This window comes from Ochotona princeps, chromosome 4 (genome assembly GCF_030435755.1).
Source record: "Ochotona princeps isolate mOchPri1 chromosome 4, mOchPri1.hap1, whole genome shotgun sequence".
Lineage (NCBI taxonomy): Eukaryota > Metazoa > Chordata > Mammalia > Lagomorpha > Ochotonidae > Ochotona > Ochotona princeps.
Genome location: NC_080835.1, coordinates 105,193,191 through 105,210,577, shown reverse-complemented (window position 1 = coordinate 105,210,577; position 17,387 = coordinate 105,193,191). Strand labels below are relative to the sequence as shown.

The following is a 17,387-nucleotide window of genomic DNA, read 5'->3' as shown; positions in this document are numbered from 1 at the left end:
TTAAACAGTGAATGTCTGTTCCTTAGCACTTAGCTCTGGTTATTGTAGAGATGCGATCAGAAGGCTGGATGATCACCAGGCCCCTTGTAACATTCTGCTTGAGTTTATTTTGAAATGCCAAGCGTGGATAGGAGTTGATGGGCTGACAGCTGTATGAGCAGGGATGGTCAAGGAGTCTGACACTGTGTTCTGTGGGTAAAGTCATGGAGGAGCTGCGTTCCTGGGGAACTACAGTTCAGATTTGAGAATAAGATCTTTTTGGAAATTGTTGGAAATAAAGCTAGGAACTTCATATTGGATGCCTTTGTGGTGTTTAGTATTTTCCTGTGGAATTTGGGAATTGGAGGAAGTAGTGAATTCTCAGGTGCAGAATGTCTAGCTTCCACTTCATCAGCACGTGCCTGTTCTGTGTCATCCATACTCTGCCCTCCTCATCCTACTCTTTTTGTTTGAAAGATGTATTTATTTATCTATTTTGCAAAGTCAGATATACAGAGAGGAGGAGAAACAGAGAGGAAGATCTTCCATTTACCGATTCATTACTCCAAGTGACTGCAATGGCTGGAACTGAGCTGATCGAAGCCAGGAGCCAGAAGCCCCTCCCGGGTCTTCCACACAGGTACAGGGTCCCAAGGCTTTGGACCATCCTCTACTGCTATTCCAGACCATAAGCAGGAAGCTGGATGGGAAGTGGGGCCACTGGGATTGGAACTGGCACCCATATGGGCTCCTGGCACATTCAAAGCGAGGACTTTAGGTGCTAGGCCACTGCGCCAGGACCTCTCACTCTATTCTTTACAGGGTTATTTGAAAGCAGATCTTGGCTGTCACACAATGTTATCTGTAATATATCTCAAAAGATAAGAATTCTAAGGCAATTACAGATTGTTATGACCCTTAATGATGATGATAAATTCTTAAAATTAGTGATTTTCTGGGAAGCACTTAGCAACTGCCTGGCCCTCTACTAGAAGACTCTAGTTAGTAGTATGGGCCAGAGTCTGTGGTGTAAGTATTCCTTCTATGTCTGCTTTCATACCTTGAAGCATTGGGAAGCCATATGCATGAGCAGTTCTTCTCAGATCTACATACTCAAAAGTAGGAGACAAGATCCCTGCTTTATACTGTATACAAAAATCAACTCTAAATGAACGACGGATCTTAGTGTATGGCCTGATACCATTAAATTACAAGAGGAAAACATCAAGGAGTCTCTTTAAGACATAGGCGTAGGCAAAGGCTTGGAAAAGACCACAGAGCATGGACAATTAATGCAAAAAAATAAACAAGTGGGATTACAGTAAGCTAAGAAGCTTCTGTTCTGAAAAGGATGCCATTAACAGTGAAAAGGCACAAAACAAATGAGAGAAAAACACTGTAAACCGCAACCGACAGAGGATTAATATCCAGAATATAGTAGTTCAGAAACCTCAACAACAAAGCAATCTAGTTATGAAATGAGCAAAATCCATGAGCAGCCATTTTTCCTTTTAAAATTATTTTGTGTTTCACAAGATACATTTTTTGGTATTGGTATATCTCCCCTTGATCTCCCCCTCCTTCTTCCCTACTTTCCCCTTGCCATTTCCTCCCATGTTATTACGATAGTACAATCCTTTAGTGACAGTTACAAGTTTAACATTCTGCTATTTAAGTACATAATAGAATTTTAAACATAGACAAAGATAGAACATGTAGTATCATATTGCCAAAGTATATTTAACTGTTTTGCTTGGAGTGCTCCATTTACTTGGGAGTAGAAATGCATACTGCAATGTACCTTAATGTCCCAGTATGCTAGTCTTTATTATACGATTCACCTACGGGAATATATGTATATAATTGCTTGCCTATGCATGTATTTGTTTTGTATTTTGCATGAATGTTCCCTTATATCAGAGAGATCATATGGTATTTCTTCTTTTGGGATTGATCTGTTTTACTGAGCATAATGGTCTTTACATGGGGCCATTTTGTTGCAAATGATAGGAACCTATTCTTTTTCATGGCTGAGTACTGTTCCATAGAGTAGATTCACCACAGTTTCTTTATCCTTTCGTCTTTTGACGGCCATCTGGGTTGTTTCTGTGTCTTCACTGTTGTGCGCTGTGCTGCTACAAATATTGGACTGCAAATGACTTTCATGGTTGTACCTAAACATAAGTTAGGTAACTATAAATGAGACAAATCTTTTAAAATGTAAACAAAATACTATTCACTTCTTAAATTCTATAAAAAGACAATATATTTGGATTTATTAGCAAATATATTTTCATAAATTGTATAACAAACATTTTGAGACTGACTCAAAGACATAAGTGAAAATCCTCTGTATTCATTCTAAAATTATTTTTTATTAATGTTTTTCATTGTTGAGTTTTGTGGCTGTAGATCGCCCACCTCCCCAATCTATTTCCTCCTTCCACATGCCACCCACCTCCATTTTCCTCATATTATTAGCAAAGTGTAGTCCTTCAGCTGCAGTCACATTTCAAATCCTCTGTCATTTACATATATCATAATATTGTAGGTATAGGTGATGGAAGAAAATCTAGTATCAATTGGCAAGGTGTGTGTTTGGCAGTTTCATCAGGGATCTTTCTTATTCAGGGAGAGAGATGTATACTGTACAATATTTCCCGGTTCTCTAGTCTGTATTATACAGTTTGTGTAGGAGAATATATGTATGTACTATTTTCTTATTTATCTATTAGTCTTGCATTTTGCATGAAGATTGCCTTCTATCTTTTATCAGAGAGAAAATATGGTATTTGTCCTTTTGATACTGGTTTATTTCACTATGTATAGTGGTCTTCAATTGGGACCATTTTGTTGCAAATGGTCAAATTTCATTCTTTTTAATGGCTGAGTAGTATTCCATGGATATGTACTACAACTTCTTTTTCTGTTCTTCTTTCGATGGGCATCTGGGTTGGTTTCATATCTTCACTATTGCTAATTGTACTGCTATAAATACAGAATTGCAGGTCCCTTTCTCATATGCAGATTTCATTTCCCTTGAATATAATCCCAGGAATGGGATTGCTGAGTAATGTGGCAGATCAATTTTCAATTGTCTGAGCATTTTCCATCCTGACTTCCGTGGTGTGTGCACTAGTCTCCATTCCAAGCAGAGCAGTAGAGTAGCTTTGTTCTTTACATCCTCACCAGCAGGTGTTGTTAGACAATTTCTGTATTCTCCATTCTCACTGGAGTTAAGTGGAACCTCAATGTGGTTTTTATTTGCATTTCTCTGATAGTTACAGAGTCTGAGTATTTTTTCTTATGTCTCTTAGCCATCTGAATTTGTTCTTTAGAACAAATTTGTTTGCTGTTGTTGAGATTCAGAAGCTCTTTGTAAGTCCTGAATTTCAGTCCCCTATCTGTTGTGTAGTGTGTGAAGATTTTATCCCATTCTGTTGATTGCCTCTTTGCTGTGTTGATCATTTCCTTTGCTGTGCAGAAGATTTTTAGTTTGATGTAGTCCCATTTGTTTATTTTGGTTTTGATTGTGAACAGGCATTTTAAAAAGGATGGAATTCAACTGAACAAGATCTATATATAAACTTTTAGGTTCACTTTCTATCAGTGAATGAATGTAGAAATCATTGTGAGGTTTCATTCATCCCAGTTAGAATGACTGTCATCTGAAAATCAAAAACCAATAAATGCGGATGAGGGTGTGGGGAAAACGATACTGTAATCCATTGTAGCGTGACCATTATGGAAGACAATATCGAAATCCCTCAGAAATCTGAAAATAGATCTAGCATATTACCCAGTGGGTTGACTCCTGGGAATTATCCAAATGAAATGAAGTCAGCATGTGAGAGAACTATCTGTATTCCCATGTTTATGGCAGCTAAATTCCAAATAGCTAAAAGAGAGACCTAGCCATTTGACCATTGATGGAAGACTGGACAAAGAAAATGTAATCTATATGCACTATTGAATACTCCTCAGTCATAAAAGGATCTCAGTCTTGTCTTTTGCAATGAAATGAATGCAATTGGAATCCATTATGCTTAGTGTGTTACATGATCCGTGGTAACTAGTAAGCAGAGTACAAAAAATTCAGCCTCCATGAGCAAGAGCCAATTAATGTTTACAGTTTTGGCTTATACTCCTAAGGAATGGTAGGTTTTTAAATTTTCTACTTGCTATGTATTGATATCTTTACCTAATGGAATGTTGAGCTAATTGTGAAGTGAAATCAAAGTATGCTGTCATAAATTTAGAAAATGAAAGAGTTAAAGGATGAGGATTGTGAGTGGGGAACACAGGCCGGAAGTAGTGTTAGATGGGAAGTATCAACATGCTCCTGATTCTCTGTTGTGAAATGCATGAAAATTGTTCAATTTATATAAATAAATAAATAAATAAATAAGTACGTTTATTTGTTTGCAAGTGTATTTGTAGGAGATGCTGCTGCACTTCGTAAAAAATACATTTATTTTTATTTGAAAGGCACAGTTACACACACACACACACACACACACACACACACACACAGAAGAGAGAGCAAGAGAAACAGAAGGGGATTGAGTTTTTCTTTCCACTGGTTCACTTCACAAGTGGTCCAAACTGCAAGATCTCCAGGGCTGGGCCAGGCTGAGGCCACGATATAGAAACCCCAGCTAGATCCCCTATGTGGTTGGAAGAGACCAAAACACTTCAGCTCTCTTTTGTCAGTTTCTGAAGAGCATTATCATGATCTAGATCAGAAGCGTGCAGCTGGGACTTCCAAGTGGCGCTTGGATGGAATGCGGGTTTTGCAGGCAGCAGCTTAGTTGATTGTGCCACAATGTGGCTTCTGTTTCTGCTGTTGTAATTGATCAGTGGGTTCAGATTATTTTTTGACTAACTTGTTCATCAACAATTTCCATACCAGCTTTTACCCAGTTGGTTTCAATAGCCATCGACATTGCCTGTATGCTTTGAAGATTTGTATCACCGTAACTATATTATAAATTTTTAAATTTATTCACTTGACTCTTGTATAAGGAAAAACTTCCCTTTGCAAATTATCTTATTATGCTTAAGCAAGTTTAAATATTTTCTTTTATCAGGATAATACAAATACTTGCTGATATCTCCCAAAAGTAGTCAATGAATTGTTTTTGCTTTCATGTGATTATCAACTCATCAAAGATTAGTGTGTTTAGTGTGTTTTCACCTCCCCACTGCAGTCTCTTTTTCTTGTTCAACTTGTTTCTACTTACACCAGCCAGAGCCCCTGCAAGTTGGCTAGTGTGTTCTCCTACATGCCCATAACTTTTGATATTTTTATGTTTTGGTTCCCCAGGATTTTCAGACTGCATGGCTCTGCTCACCCAGAATTACCTATTAATTTTTTTCCTTTTTTTTCACCCATTTCTCCGAAAAAAAAAATTCAAAGACCATGTTTTTGTGCTAAAAAATGTGGACACTTTCCTGGAGATTAGGTTACTGTTTTTGAGCAGTGCTGACTCAGATGACAACTTTATCATCCTTAGTGGCTCTGTAGTGTGGGGCCAGGCCAGAGTGGCGAAACCACGCAGAAACCCAGCGAGTTTAGGTTATAGGAACAAAGGAGCACCAGTGACATAGGTAAAGAGGGTAATGAGTGGTGGACATGGGACATTGAGGGGGAGGGAGAAGATACTTCGTACACTTTATACCTGTCTGTAGGATTAGCGTTGCTTATCCTAAAGGAAAAGAGTGGGGTGTAGAGTGTTGTTGTTTAGACAGTTTATGAGATACAGCAGCACAAGTGTCGATGAATGTTTGTAGGTGAAGATACAGCAGAGATGAAGAGGCAGACCCGGAGTACATTGGATCAGGACTGGATCACAGGGTCTATGAATGACCATAGCTAATATGACCCAAACCGGAACTACTCTCTCATATGTTCTGAAAAGGAACAACAGAGAAGGCCAAGGATAGAGAAAACATGACTTACCTGGGTTGGGATTGCTGTGACAGACTCTTGTATGTATTCAGCCAGGCCCATACACCGTTCTGTTTTTGACTTCAGCTGTACCATCTATGTACCAAAATTCACTAGTCAGCACAGAGAAGTATTGGGTTAGATTGTAAACAAAAAAAAAGCCAATTTATGTGGTAAAATTTAAGTGTGTTTACCATTGCATATTTATTTTTCATGCTCCTTTTAGCAGGACTCGTGGGTCATCCTTTTCAAGTGGGTGCTCTCAGGTTTTCCATGCAGCCTGAGCCTTCAGCCTTTGCTTACTTCTGTCCCTGACACAGCCAATCAGGTCTATGAAGCCCATTTCCATGGAAATGCTGCCCGTGAACGGCAACAGTGGCCAGGCCTTTGGGTACACACTTTATGAGACTACTGTGTTGTCTGGAAACCACCTGGATTCCAGGGGTCACATTCAAGATCGGGGCCAGGTAAGGGGCCAGGTAATAAGGCTCAGCGTCAGTTGTCACTTGGCTGTGTTGCTGAAGTGAATGTCTGAATGATGTATCTTCTTGAGCTTCAAACGTATCACTGTTTCTTCACTGCTGTCTTTATACTTGTGGTGTACTGTCCATCTAGGGTACATACATACTCTGGAGAGGCACCTGTTTCATGGGAGCCAATGGTGCACTCTGTTTTAAAATTCAGTGTTTTCCAAACATTCACTGAGTGTTACAGCCATCACTGTTACCTAATTTGAAAACATTTCATTATCCTCAGAGAAAAACTATTCCCATCGGAAGTCAAACCTCAATTCTACAATCTCCCAGTTCCTGGTAAACCCTAATTAACTTTCCATCTGTATGGGTTTGCCTGTCCTGGATATTTCATATAGACTGAATTACAAAAGAAAAGACTCCTTTTTGTTTTGGTTCAAGGAAACATCCTCTTTTGTGAAGTACGCCTGAGCATAATACACATTTCATTCTTTCTGATGATGCTTTTCAGTTTATGTACTTGTTTGAAAGGAAGAGGGAAAAAGGAGGAGGGAGGGAGGGAGAGAGGGAGAAAGAGAAAGAGTGAGAGAGACTTGATGATGTTTCCTTAAAGTGGCTTGGGAAGAACTTATGCAGTCTTGTATTGCTCAATAGTCTCTCGTGTTTACATGGTATATTTCAGCTGGCCCTTCTCATATAACTTTTAAATATCCATCTGCCATAATGATAGTACATAGTGAAATCTGAGAAGCTAAATGGCTTTCAAAGTAAAAGAGCAAAAGCTAAAACATCTTCTCCAAGTTCAGAGCTGTTCCCTGCAGGTGCTGATGAAGTTTCTTGCTCTTCCACTTTGGGCCTCCATCATTTTCTCCCAATGGTTCAGGAACAAATTGAGCATCCCTAAACTGAAAATCCAAAATCCGAAATGGTCTCCCAAATGTTTTGAATTTCAGCTTTCTAAAAAATATTTATTTACTTTTATCGTAAAGTCCAATACACTGAGAGTGAGAGAGACAGGGAGGAAGATCGTCTGTCCGCTGATCCACTCGTCAAGGGGCCACAATAGCAGGAGCTGAGCTGATATGAAGCCAGGAGCCTGGAGCCGCTTCTGGGTCTCTCACACACATGCAGGGCCCCAAGGCTTTGGGTTGTTCCCTACTGCTTTTCCAGGTCACAGGCAGGGAGCTGATGGAAAGCATGGTGGCCAGGATTAGAACAGGTACCCATATGGGATCCTGGGCTTGCCAGGCAAGGACTTTGGCCACTAGGCTACAACATCAGGCCCTGAATTTCAGTTTTTTTGTAGCGGGATGTTTAGGTTCTACAGTTTCTGCAATTATTCCAAGATTCTAAAGTGTCAGAACTGAAACACTTTTGGTCTCGAGCATTTTGGATGAAGAATACTCAACCTGCATTTCTGTTTTTGCGCCTTCAGCCCTCCCACTCTCTTCGCTTCAAAGCAACCTTTCTTGCCATTTACAGGGCATTTGTCCTCACTTTGTGTAGGGTCCTTAGGCTTCTCAAATTCATTATAACCCAACACAGACTCCTTAGCTTCCTAAGTGAATTTCCTGTTTTCTCCCAGCCTCTTGCCTGCCAGTGTGTCCCTAATGCTGTTTGTACTCCTTCTTTATAAAGTTCAGCTGGCCCTGTGTCATGCAGAGGTATTCAGTAGTACTTTTTAAAATAACAAATTCATTTTATTTTTGATGACGTTTACATAGTTGAGAGGGATATATGCCCATGTGGACCACCAATTAGGGTGGATATGGTCGAGGAATAGGGGAAAGTGGATGAGACAATTGCCTCCGGTCTTCCCCCACTGTGCCTCCCCGCCCCAGGCAAAGTGGAGAGAGAAGGAGAGAGGACCTCACCCAGTAATCCCACAGCATCAGTACCCAGGAATGAGAGCTCCAGCAGGTGCTGGAGCCAAGCCCCGTCCACACCCATGCTGAGGGATGCTGCAGCCATGTCCAGCCCAGTTCACCACCCCCATTTCAGCTCTCACGCTCACTAGTGGGAACCACAGCCCAGCAGGGGTGTCCTCTTAGCTCCCCAACCAAGCTCGTTCCCAGCCACAGTTCTTGGGCATGCCAGTGGTTGCTCTGACCCAGCTCGGCGTAACCTATTACCCAGGTTGGCCTTTGCCATCAGATGCTGTAACCTAGCCTGGCCTTGCCATTTCCCAGGCCCAACTTTCACTGGTGGGTATTGTAGCCTAGCCCTGCCCAGCCTGCTCCCATCCCTGGCCTGCATGCAGATCAGTAGGTGTGATAGCCAAGCCTAGCTCGGCATGGCCCACAACCCATCCTGGCTCCCACACATGCCCGTGTGCTATGGTTTGGCCTGGCCCTGCAAAGTCTACCCCCTACAGAGCTAATGCACACACCTGCCAACAAGTGAAGCAGTCCTGTCTGGCTTGACCAACACCCAGCCCTGACTTACATGATCACCAGTGGGAGTGAAGGCCCACTAGGAGAGTTCCCCAAGTTCCCCCATCAGGTCCATTCCCAGACCCAGATCTCACATGTGCCAGTGGGTGCTAGGCTCTTACTCAGCAGTCTGCCCCCAAGTGTTGGCTTTTGTGTGTGCTGGTAGGTGTTGCCGCCCAGCCTGCCCACACCTAATTCTTGGGTGTGCCTGTGGGTGTTACAGCCTGGACCAGTCCCAACACTCACTGGCGGGCACTGTTGCCAGGCAGGCTCCACAACCATGGCTTTTGTTTGTGCCAGTAGGTGATGGTTGATATCAACAATCCCAGCTCAGGTCCCACATGTGGACGGGTGTATTGATTTGGCCTTAAAAGGTCCTCCAGTTTACCCCCTCTAAACCACCCAGTCTCAGCCCAATTGTTTACCTGCAAGTGTGGTAGCCAGATTGGTGGAGGTCTCCCAGAAGTCACTCCTCACCTGTCACATACTCCTGCAGCAGTCCTCCCTCCTACACATCTCCAGACCTGCTTCTCTGAGCAATCCACAGCCACTCATGCCCACAGATCCCCAAGCCTGGTCCTCTGGCAGTGTGCCATACCAGCCTTGCCTGCCTACCCAGGGTCCATGGACACTCTCAGGTGAGTCTCTATACCCTGTCTACCTACGTGCTGACATCTGCTTTCCACATTTATTTAAAAAAAAAAGGATAGGTGACTATGCTGGCACACTGGTATAATGACACAAACTTGGCATTAAACAGGTTCAGGATGCCTGCCAGATATTAGCTACTTTTCTCTGAGCAGTGCAACACTTGCCTAGCTACAAGGAACTGGGGCCATTGCCTACAGCTGATCAGCAGTTCTTTTAACTGTCATGCTGTTGTCACCTCAGGCTTCCCTGATCTTTTGCCTGCACTATTGCTATTTAGAACCTGATTCCTGACTTTTGATTTCAGATCTCTCCACCTCATCCTCTGGCTTGTACCCTCTGTGACAATGCCATCATTTACTGCAGAGGCATCAGCCTTGTAACTGCACTTCCTCGCTTACAGTCTTCTGACATCGCTGGCCAGCCATCCTTATGCCTGCAAAGTCGCTTGGATTCCACAGATGCTCAGGGCTTGTTATTTCTTCCTCTGTGCGTCCACTGCAGTCTGTTCTCAGCCCTGTTGCAGCTACCGCAGTGCCTTCTGATAGTTTCTGTGTAATTCCATGATTTCCCCAAAAGCCGGCATTATGTTTTCTAAGTGACTCATCCCTCAGGACAATATATTTATTTATTTAATGTATTTCAAAGACAAAAAGACATGGAGAGACACCTTATAAGGCTGGTTTCCTTCTCAGATAACTGCAAAAGTCAGGGCTGGCCAGGCTGAAGCCAGAAATGCACATGGGTCTTTCATATGGCTCACTACCTAAGTTATCACCTGCCACCTCTCAGGGTGTGCTTTAGCAGGAGTCGAGTACTCTGATATGGGATACAGTTATCCTAAGCAGCATCTTAACAGTTATATCAAATGTCAGCATTCCTGGAGAAATATTCAGTGATGCTATAGGTTGTGGACTATAGAAACTCTTGGGGTGGTGTCATGACATGGTATATTGGGCCTCTGTCTGAGGCTGGTGTCCAATGTGGGCAGCAGTTCAATTTAATTTCTGATCTGGCTCCCTATTAATGTGCTTAACAAAACAACCTGCACTCATGGGAGAGACCCAGAAGAAGCTCCAGGCTCCTGATTTTGGATAAACTCAGCTCTAGTTGTTGTGGCTGTTTGGGGAGTGGACTAGTGGATCTCTATCTCTGTGTTGCTTCTTCTCTCTCTGTAAATATGTCTTGCAAATGAAAAAAAAGTAGATATTGAAAAACAATGTGTTAGATCCTAATAAACTTAAAATAAAAATTCTGCAGAGTGTTAACATTTAAGTTTTTCATTCTTATATATATTTTTATTGTGGTTTCTTATCCAAATTTCATTGAAAATTGTAGTCTTAAATAAGAAGCAAATTCATACTTTCAAAAAAAGAATTTATTTTATTGAAAGGCAGAGAGAGGGAGAAGCAAAGATCTCTTGGTTCATTGAAAATGACAGCAACCAGGCCAAAGTCAGGAGCCTGGAATTTTATGTCCTCCAAATGATAACAGGGACCCAAGCCTTCAGGTCACTATTTATTGCTTTCCAGGCAGGGATCTGCATTGAAAATCAAACAACTGTGACTTGAACTGTTACTCATATGGGATACTGATGTTGCAGGTGGCAGTTTAACATTACATCACAATGCCATTGCCCCTTTACAAATATTTGGTTGCTTATTTGACTGTCAGAATTACAGAAAAAGAGAAAGAGAGGGAGGGAGAGAGGGAGAGAGAGAGACAGAGATTGAGTCAGAGGGTGGATCTGGGCCAAGACAATGACGTAGATCATAGAGAATAAATGGCACTGCACTAAGATCGCCCCTAGAACCAGATGGAATTGTGGCAACAGCTTTCTGAACTAAGAGCCCGGGAAACCTGTGAAGTATAGCAATGAGCCTGTGGGGCAAGACAGGCAGACACTGGAATGACGGTGGTACTGTGATTTCCATGCCTTCCCTGCCACTCCTGTTCACTGCACCCCTCACCTCCCCACCAGCCCTTGCCCAGCGGTGGGACCACAGCCCAGATTTTAAGACCAGATGCTCTTCTGCACATTTCATGTCATGCCTCTTGTCATTGTGCTGTTTTCAGTAGAGTCTTAATTTGTAAACGGTCTGTTTCTGGCCTCCAGGAGGGTAATCTTTGCTCCAAACGTCCTCTTGGCTTTGTGGGGCTCTGGCTTTTCCTATCCGTAAGAGATGTTTTCTTTTTCTTTTCTTCCCTTCTTTCTCTCCTCCCCTCTCCTCCCCTCCCCTTTCCTTCCCTCCCCTCTCCTCTTCTCTCCTCTCCTTTTCTTTCCTTCCCTAAGCTTTATTATGTTTTAAATTTTGAATGATATGGTACAGTTTCATAGGGTTTGGGATTTTCCTATCCCCTCTCCAAATTTCCCACCCCAACTGATTTCCCCCATATTATTACGATAGTATAGTTCTTCATAAGCAGTGATAAGTTCATCAGTCTGCTATTTAAGTGTGTGCTGACATTGCTGGTACAAACAATGCCAGACAGTCCAGCATCCTATTGTCTAGATATGTCTAACAGCTTCATTGGGAGTCCATCTTTGATTTGGAAGTAGAGATGCATACTGCATTGTATCTTCACAAGTGGATGTAATAGTCTCTATTACACCATCACTATACGTTCCCTTAAATGAAAAGCCATAAAACAGAATCAACAACAGCAATGACGTTAAAGCAAAAAATTTACAGCAGCGTGGAGTTGAAAGATGTGCCATCGAATAACCAGTGCTTGAATGAAGAAATGAAAAAGAAAACGCAAAAGCCTCTTGGGTAAAATGGTGGCATTGTGCAATCCATGAGCCAGCAAAAAATTCAACAAAAGAAAAGAAACTATTTGAAAGAAATGAACATAAAAATAAAAAGATCAAAACACATGGGATGCAGCAGAAGCAGTATGGAAGGGGTACTGACGTTACAGTTTGCACAATGGCTTCCTTATATCAGACAGAAGTTACGGTGTTTGTGCTTTTGGGATTGACTATTTCACTGAGCTTTATGGTCTCTAGTTGGGACCATCTAGTTGCAAATGGTATAATTTCATTCTTTTTAATGGCTGAGTAATATGCCATAGAGTAGGTGTACCAGAGTTTCTTTAACCACTCCTCTTGGGATGGGCATCTGGGTTATTTCCATGTCTTTGCTATTGTAGATTGTGCTGCTGTAAATATAGGACTACACATCCCCTTCTCATGTGCAGTCTTCACTTCCTTTGGATATATTCCTAGGTGTGGGATAGCTGGGTCATATGGCAGGTTTATTTGCAGTTTTCTAAGCACTCTCCATACTGATTTCCATAGTGGTTGTACTAGCCTGCACTACCACCAGCAGTGAAAGAGGGTATTTTTCTCCCCACATTCATGCCAGCAGGTGTTGTTAGCAGAGTTTTAAAGGTAGTCCAATCTCACTGGAGCTAGGTGTAACCTCAGTGTGGTTTTCATCTGTATCTCCTTGATGGCTAGGGAGTCTGAGCATCTTATCATATGTCTGTTAGCCATTTGAATCTGTTCTTTTGAAAAATATCTGTTCATTTCCTTTGCCCATTTCTTCACAGGGTGTTTTTTTTCTCTGTCCCTGGATTTCCAAAGCTCTTTGTAAATCTTGAATATTAGTCCCCTATTACTTGTGTAGTGTGTAAAGATTTCCTTCCATTCTGTTGGTTGCTTCTTCACTTTGTTGATTGTTTGCTTTGCTGTACAGAAGCTTTTTAGTCCTTATAAGATCTTAACAATGTTTTCTTCTTTTTTTGGTAGGTGTTTCTGAATGAAAAACTTGTTGGAATCCTGGATCATACCACTGATAAGCTGACTATTATAAAACAAGTATATAACTCAATGAAATGTTCAGTAATGAGCAGTTATGGCACCTGTTGGCTCTGTTCAGTCGAGAGCCCGGCTTGACCCCAGGGCAGCCCATTCTATACTCCTTTCCCTTCGGGCTGCTCTGCGTAGAACGGCCCAGCAGAGATGAGGGAGAACTGTACCTTTCTCTAAGGTACAGTTATAAATGGTTTGGGGGAGCAGATCGTTTCCAATTTGAATAGTTGGTGCTCAGAAATCTCAGCGCAACCTCTGGTAAAATGTTGAGGTGACTCTTGGAAAGGCCCAGGAACGTGGGGAGTCAGTAGAAGAAATGGGGGCTCTAGGGAGTTTCAGCCTGCCACCCCATGCAGCAGCAGCCTAGCAGGTCTGTGTGTTCTAGTGGGACCCACTTTGGATGGTCTGTCTTGGACAGGATCACCAGGACTCGCATCTTCTGAGGATCCTGGTGGAGAATCAAGGCCGACTTTCTTCTGGGAAGGATATCAATTTGGAGAGAAAAGGTGAGATCCATATAACATGGGCTTGAGACTTAGAGGCCTCAAATGCCTGATGTTCTCATCAGAGCAGGTGGTTTTGGCTTCAGAACCAATGTGTAGAATCTACAGTAACATCATTGAGTCACTGCGTTTCCCTCAAGTGTGTCCTTTAAATACCAAACCAGGATCAGCACACTGCCTTTGTTTTCTTGGGAGAGTGTGAAAGTGGCTTCACCATGAGAACACTGTTAAGATATACCTGGACAATAAAAATGCTTCTGACTTCCCTGGATCTCTCTGCCTTCAGGCTGTCCTCCTGAGTCAGCACTCCTGAGGAGGGTTCTACATGCCTTCCTTCTCCTGTGCTGAATGCTTTGACATTCCTACAAGTCAAACTATCCTGAAACTCTGTGCTGGCTATGCCTGGCAGTCATTGTGTTGACTTCTATGTTATTAATGTACAAGATCAAGCAACACTCTGAGGTGGACCCTTCAAGGGAAAAATCAAGGTAGCAAGTTGCAAAAACCCTCAGCCAGAAGATGCTGGGAAAGCACCTCTTTTAGAGCAAGTCCCGGGCACAGATTGTATCCATCCCTACATACTTCTTGCTCTTCTTGCTCCCTTCATAGTACCGTTCCTACAGGTTTAACTGGGGATGTCTATTTGGACAATCATCCATTAAGAGCATTTACAATCTACAATCTGGAGATGAGAAATAACTTTGTACAAAGGTGAGTGCCTGACTTTTGACTGCAAGTAGGCGAACATAAATGGCAAGTGTTCAGATTCAGAGGATGACCTCAGAGATCACTCAGAGGGATCCCCTTGGTTTTCAGATAGGAGAGATGGTGACCCAGAACATTGAAGGAAATGATTCCAAGTTTCATGGTTGTTTGGGGCAAGAGTGGTGAGCTGTGCCCTTCTCACATACATCCTCAAATCACGCTTGCTGGAAATATCCCATGCTACACAGAGGGAACACAGGGCATCATGCAGGCTGGACATATCCCATGTTATACAGAGGGGACACTGGGCATCATGCATGCTGGGTCTACCCCAGGCTATATAGAAGGGACACCGGATATCATGCATGCTGAACATATTTCCTGTTCTACAAATGAGATACTGAGCCTCATACATGCTAGAAATAGCTCATGTTATCCAGAAGATACACAGGGCATCATGACCGCTGGACATATCCCATGCTACACAGAGGGGACACTGTATGAGGTCAGTGACACACATTTTAAAAGAAAGGAATGACTGTTTTGCTGGTGTTCAACTCTCTCTTAGGAAACTCCCCATGCTGTGGAAATCAGTCACAAATAATGTTAAGGGGCCTGCCTTCTACCTTGGTTTTTTGAGAGTTGGTGTGAACCCAAAAGATACTTACATTAAACTTGAGGTTAGTGATATTTCTTTGCCACTTTCCTCCCACCACCTCCATAACCTTTAGTGTACTCCCTGCTCTTGCCCTCTGTGAGGCTGTGCCTTGTTTGGGGTGAACAGATGTCACAGATTCATGAAAAGTAGGGACACGTGGAACACCCACTGCATGAAGAGCTTAGGACCAGGTATCAGACCAGATGTGGAGGCCTCCACAACACAATGGCCTCATCATCGGGCCTGTGATTGGGCTGTTGCCGGTGAGATGTCAGTTCACGTTTGCCACCACACTGGTTTGCAACACTGGTTATGCTGTGGCCCTGTATGCTTTGATGAACACCTCACATATATGGGAATTCCCTGCTGGCTTGATGTAGATACCCAGAGTAAGATACAAATCAGAACCCTCCTTCTTGCAGCCTGGATATTGATCAACCCCTGGAAGGGGGATGGCATGAGGCTTAGCACTCATCTCCCATCTGGGCCTCAGCTAGTGAGCTGCCCTGACTGAGTGTGTCTATAAATTGATGTGTCTGTGGTGTAGAAGGTGTGTACCTTGACTGACTGTATTGGAACACAGATCCTCAGCCCTCTGTTCTTGTCTTGTTCAGGGCTGGAATAAGGGAGTTGTATTCATCAATGGGCGAAACCTAGGGCGCTACTGGGCTATAGGTCCCCAGCAAACCCTTTACCTACCAGGATCCTGGCTTCAACCTGGAAAAAATGAGGTAACCTCCCCGCTCCCATGCACAAAGAGTTCTGCCTTGCAGCCTTCAGCCCTTGAACTCAGCCTTGCTCTGGAGGCAAACCTTGTATCGTAGGGCTTCCCACCTTCTTCTTCACCAGATCATCGTGTTTGAGGAGTTGGAGCCCGGCAAAGAGATCCAGTTCCAAGAGACGCCCCACCTGGGTATGGCATGCCAAAAGGTCACTGGCAGCATCTGGGATGATGGGTTGGGCTCTTTCTAGCTGAGACAGAGATGAAGAGGGCAGGATATGCATGGCCTCCTGGGATCTGGAGTCTGCCTTGCTGCTTTGGAAGTATAGCTAGGCTGTCTCCTGTACCTGGCACATCTTCACTCATATCTTCTGCTTCCAGAAGACCAAATTAACCCACTTCTGTGGCACCTTCAATTCCTTCAGCCTCCCTTCTAGACATTTGTGTTTCCTCACTGTAACCAATCCCAATATCTTTTCTTTCTTGCTTTTCTGAAATCCATCATGCTTCTGAAGCTCTTTCTCATGCTACCAATTTCAGTAACTATGACATACTGTCCGAAGTATCCTTTCTCAGCTGACTAAAGGAAGGCATGCATGGACCCCTGATACCAGGTCCAAGTCCTACTTAGGATATTCTGTGCCCACTTGTTTTTTTTTTTTAAAGATTTATTTATTTTACTACAAAGTCAGATATACAGAGAGGAGGAGAGACAGAGGGGAAGATCTACCATCCAATGATTCACTCCCCAAGTGAGCCGCAACGGGCCGGTGCTGCGCCAATCCAAAGCTGGGAACCAGGAACCTCTTCCGGATCTCCCACGTGGATGCAGGGTCCCAATGCATTGGGCCGTCCTTGACTGCTTTCCCAGGCCACAAGCAGGGAGCTGGATGGGAAGTGGAGCTGCCGGGATTAGAACCGGCGCCCATATGGGATCCCGGGGCTTTCAAGGCGAGGACTTTAGCCGCTAGGCCACACTGCCGGGCCCTCTGTGCCCACTTGTAACAGATACTTGCTCTCTGTGCACCCATCCCCTCTTCCTCTGTTTGGTAGACCTACGCTGTCAATCAGACTGTCCTCTCTCCCCATCAGCCACTATATCCTGCTCCTTGAGTAACTAACCATGTGATGTCAAAAGGCCAATAAGACTTTTTTTCCCCCAGGATACTGAGTCTTGAGTGTTGTGACATGAAGCAGGAGATTGAGCAAGTCACATCAACACCGGTCCCATGAGTAGCCTTTCAGTTCTCATCCACAGAGGTCTGCACCCGCTGCATCCCCGCATTGGGTACACTGGCTGCCTGACAGCACAACGGCTCTTTCCACATTTGGTTCTATCAGCTCACCTGTCTCTGCTGTTTACCACAAAATAAATCTACCAGATGCACACTCTTTATCATGTTCTTTTTAAAAAATAACCCATTTACTTTTATTTATTTTTTTCTATCTCTACTCTGAATAAAAGGAGAATAATGATGTTGATTCAGTAAAAGTTGCTTGT

At 43.2% G+C, this 17,387-nt stretch overlaps 1 protein-coding gene across 1 annotated transcript in view; it reads left to right on the top strand.

Moving 5' to 3' along the window:
- Positions 1-17,387, top strand: part of LOC101532644 (beta-galactosidase-1-like protein 2) — a 44,216-nt gene extending 26,829 nt beyond the window's left edge. The window contains exons 13-20 of the mRNA XM_058664089.1: positions 6,250-6,396; positions 13,237-13,305; positions 13,718-13,805; positions 14,426-14,513; positions 15,076-15,187; positions 15,780-15,896; positions 16,015-16,078; positions 17,050-17,387. Of these exons, the coding sequence (XP_058520072.1) occupies positions 6,250-6,396; positions 13,237-13,305; positions 13,718-13,805; positions 14,426-14,513; positions 15,076-15,187; positions 15,780-15,896; positions 16,015-16,078; positions 17,050-17,057 (693 nt within the window). The 3' untranslated portion in view covers positions 17,058-17,387. The remainder of the gene's footprint in view (positions 1-6,249; positions 6,397-13,236; positions 13,306-13,717; positions 13,806-14,425; positions 14,514-15,075; positions 15,188-15,779; positions 15,897-16,014; positions 16,079-17,049) is intronic.